At 39.3% G+C, this 1264-nt stretch overlaps 1 protein-coding gene across 1 annotated transcript in view; it reads right to left on the reverse strand.

Annotated features, from left to right (window-relative positions):
• Nucleotides 1-1264, reverse strand: part of LOC118405728 (calcium/calmodulin-dependent 3',5'-cyclic nucleotide phosphodiesterase 1C-like) — a 34806-nt gene that overhangs the window by 5434 nt on the left and 28108 nt on the right. The window contains exon 12 of the mRNA XM_035805407.1: nucleotides 87-206. Coding sequence (XP_035661300.1) covers nucleotides 87-206 — 120 coding nt within the window. The remainder of the gene's footprint in view (nucleotides 1-86; nucleotides 207-1264) is intronic.

Consider the following 1264-nt stretch of genomic DNA (forward strand, 5'->3'; position numbering starts at 1 on the left):
GAAATGCAATGGCAAATGGGGTGTGCAATTAAGCGGCTTCTACTGTATTAAGATAGGATTAAGGTCAAATGAAGGAAGAAGTGTACTTTTACGGCTTTCTCCTTCCAGTTCCTCTTGTTGATCTTGAGGTTGTCTTGCCAGGGTCTCTTCAGCTGGTATGTAGACTTCAGCACCATGTGGGGCTTCTTCTGTTTCCCCTCCTTCTCCTTTTGGTGGAAAATATCAAAGATTGCTACGTCAGAAATCCGTGTAATACGATACGCCAAATAGCCATTACTCTGGTAGTCTTTATAGTCCCTTTTTAGGAAAAATATAGGTTCGAGGGTCGAGTTACTTTATGCCGATGACATAACGTCATGTTCAAATCTGCTTTCATGGAAAATACTAAAGGCTGATACGTCGATGAAGCTTAGACATCCAGGTAACACGATACGCCGTTTACCAGTTACTCAAGCGACTGGATGTGATTCTTGAAACAGTCAGACGCTGTCTGAAACTTTTGACCGTTTCCAAAATCAAATCAAGGAGGTTATATCATTGATCAAATACAGTTACTTGAGTAACTTCTAGTTGACGTATCAAGGGTTGAATTTTTGGAGCTGATAAACATAACGTTATGTGAAAATCTAATACAATCATCTACATATACAAAGGCATATCAAAATGACACTTGGAGTCATACATTGTTTTATAATTTGTAAAATAAAAAAAATGAACATTTGAGTACAATAGCAGTTAGAAGGCATATATCTAACATCAATAAAAAATGACATCATTATCTATAAGCTAGCTCACGCTTTAAAGGGCGCATGTACAATGTAATGTATTGTGGGTCATATGTCAAAGTTGAAGATTCCTTGTCAGTCTTTTGGAATTGCAACGAGCCTCCAAATTTTTGACATTTTACCCACAACGCATCACACTTCACATGTGCACTTACTTCAAACTTTGAGCTTACTTATAGATGATGATGTCATGTTTGCTGAATGTTGAATGTACGAGAGGGGTTCATCACTCGAAAACGAGTTCAACACTAAAATACCTGAGGCCGCTTTGACCATTGAATCAGCACTGGAACACGAGTGTGGAAGGCAAGGTTTCCGTAGACTTGCCAGTGCACATGCGTGCTTCAAACCACGAACAAGCTCACTGAAATGAGTGACGTACAGCTGCTGATGACGTATCTGGTACGTCGATGTAGGTTAGACGTCAAGGTAATAAGATACGCCAAAAAGTAGTTGCTCAAGCAACTGGATATGGTTTT

This window comes from Branchiostoma floridae, chromosome 18 (assembly GCF_000003815.2).
Source record: "Branchiostoma floridae strain S238N-H82 chromosome 18, Bfl_VNyyK, whole genome shotgun sequence".
Classification (NCBI taxonomy): Eukaryota; Metazoa; Chordata; class Leptocardii; order Amphioxiformes; family Branchiostomatidae; genus Branchiostoma; species Branchiostoma floridae.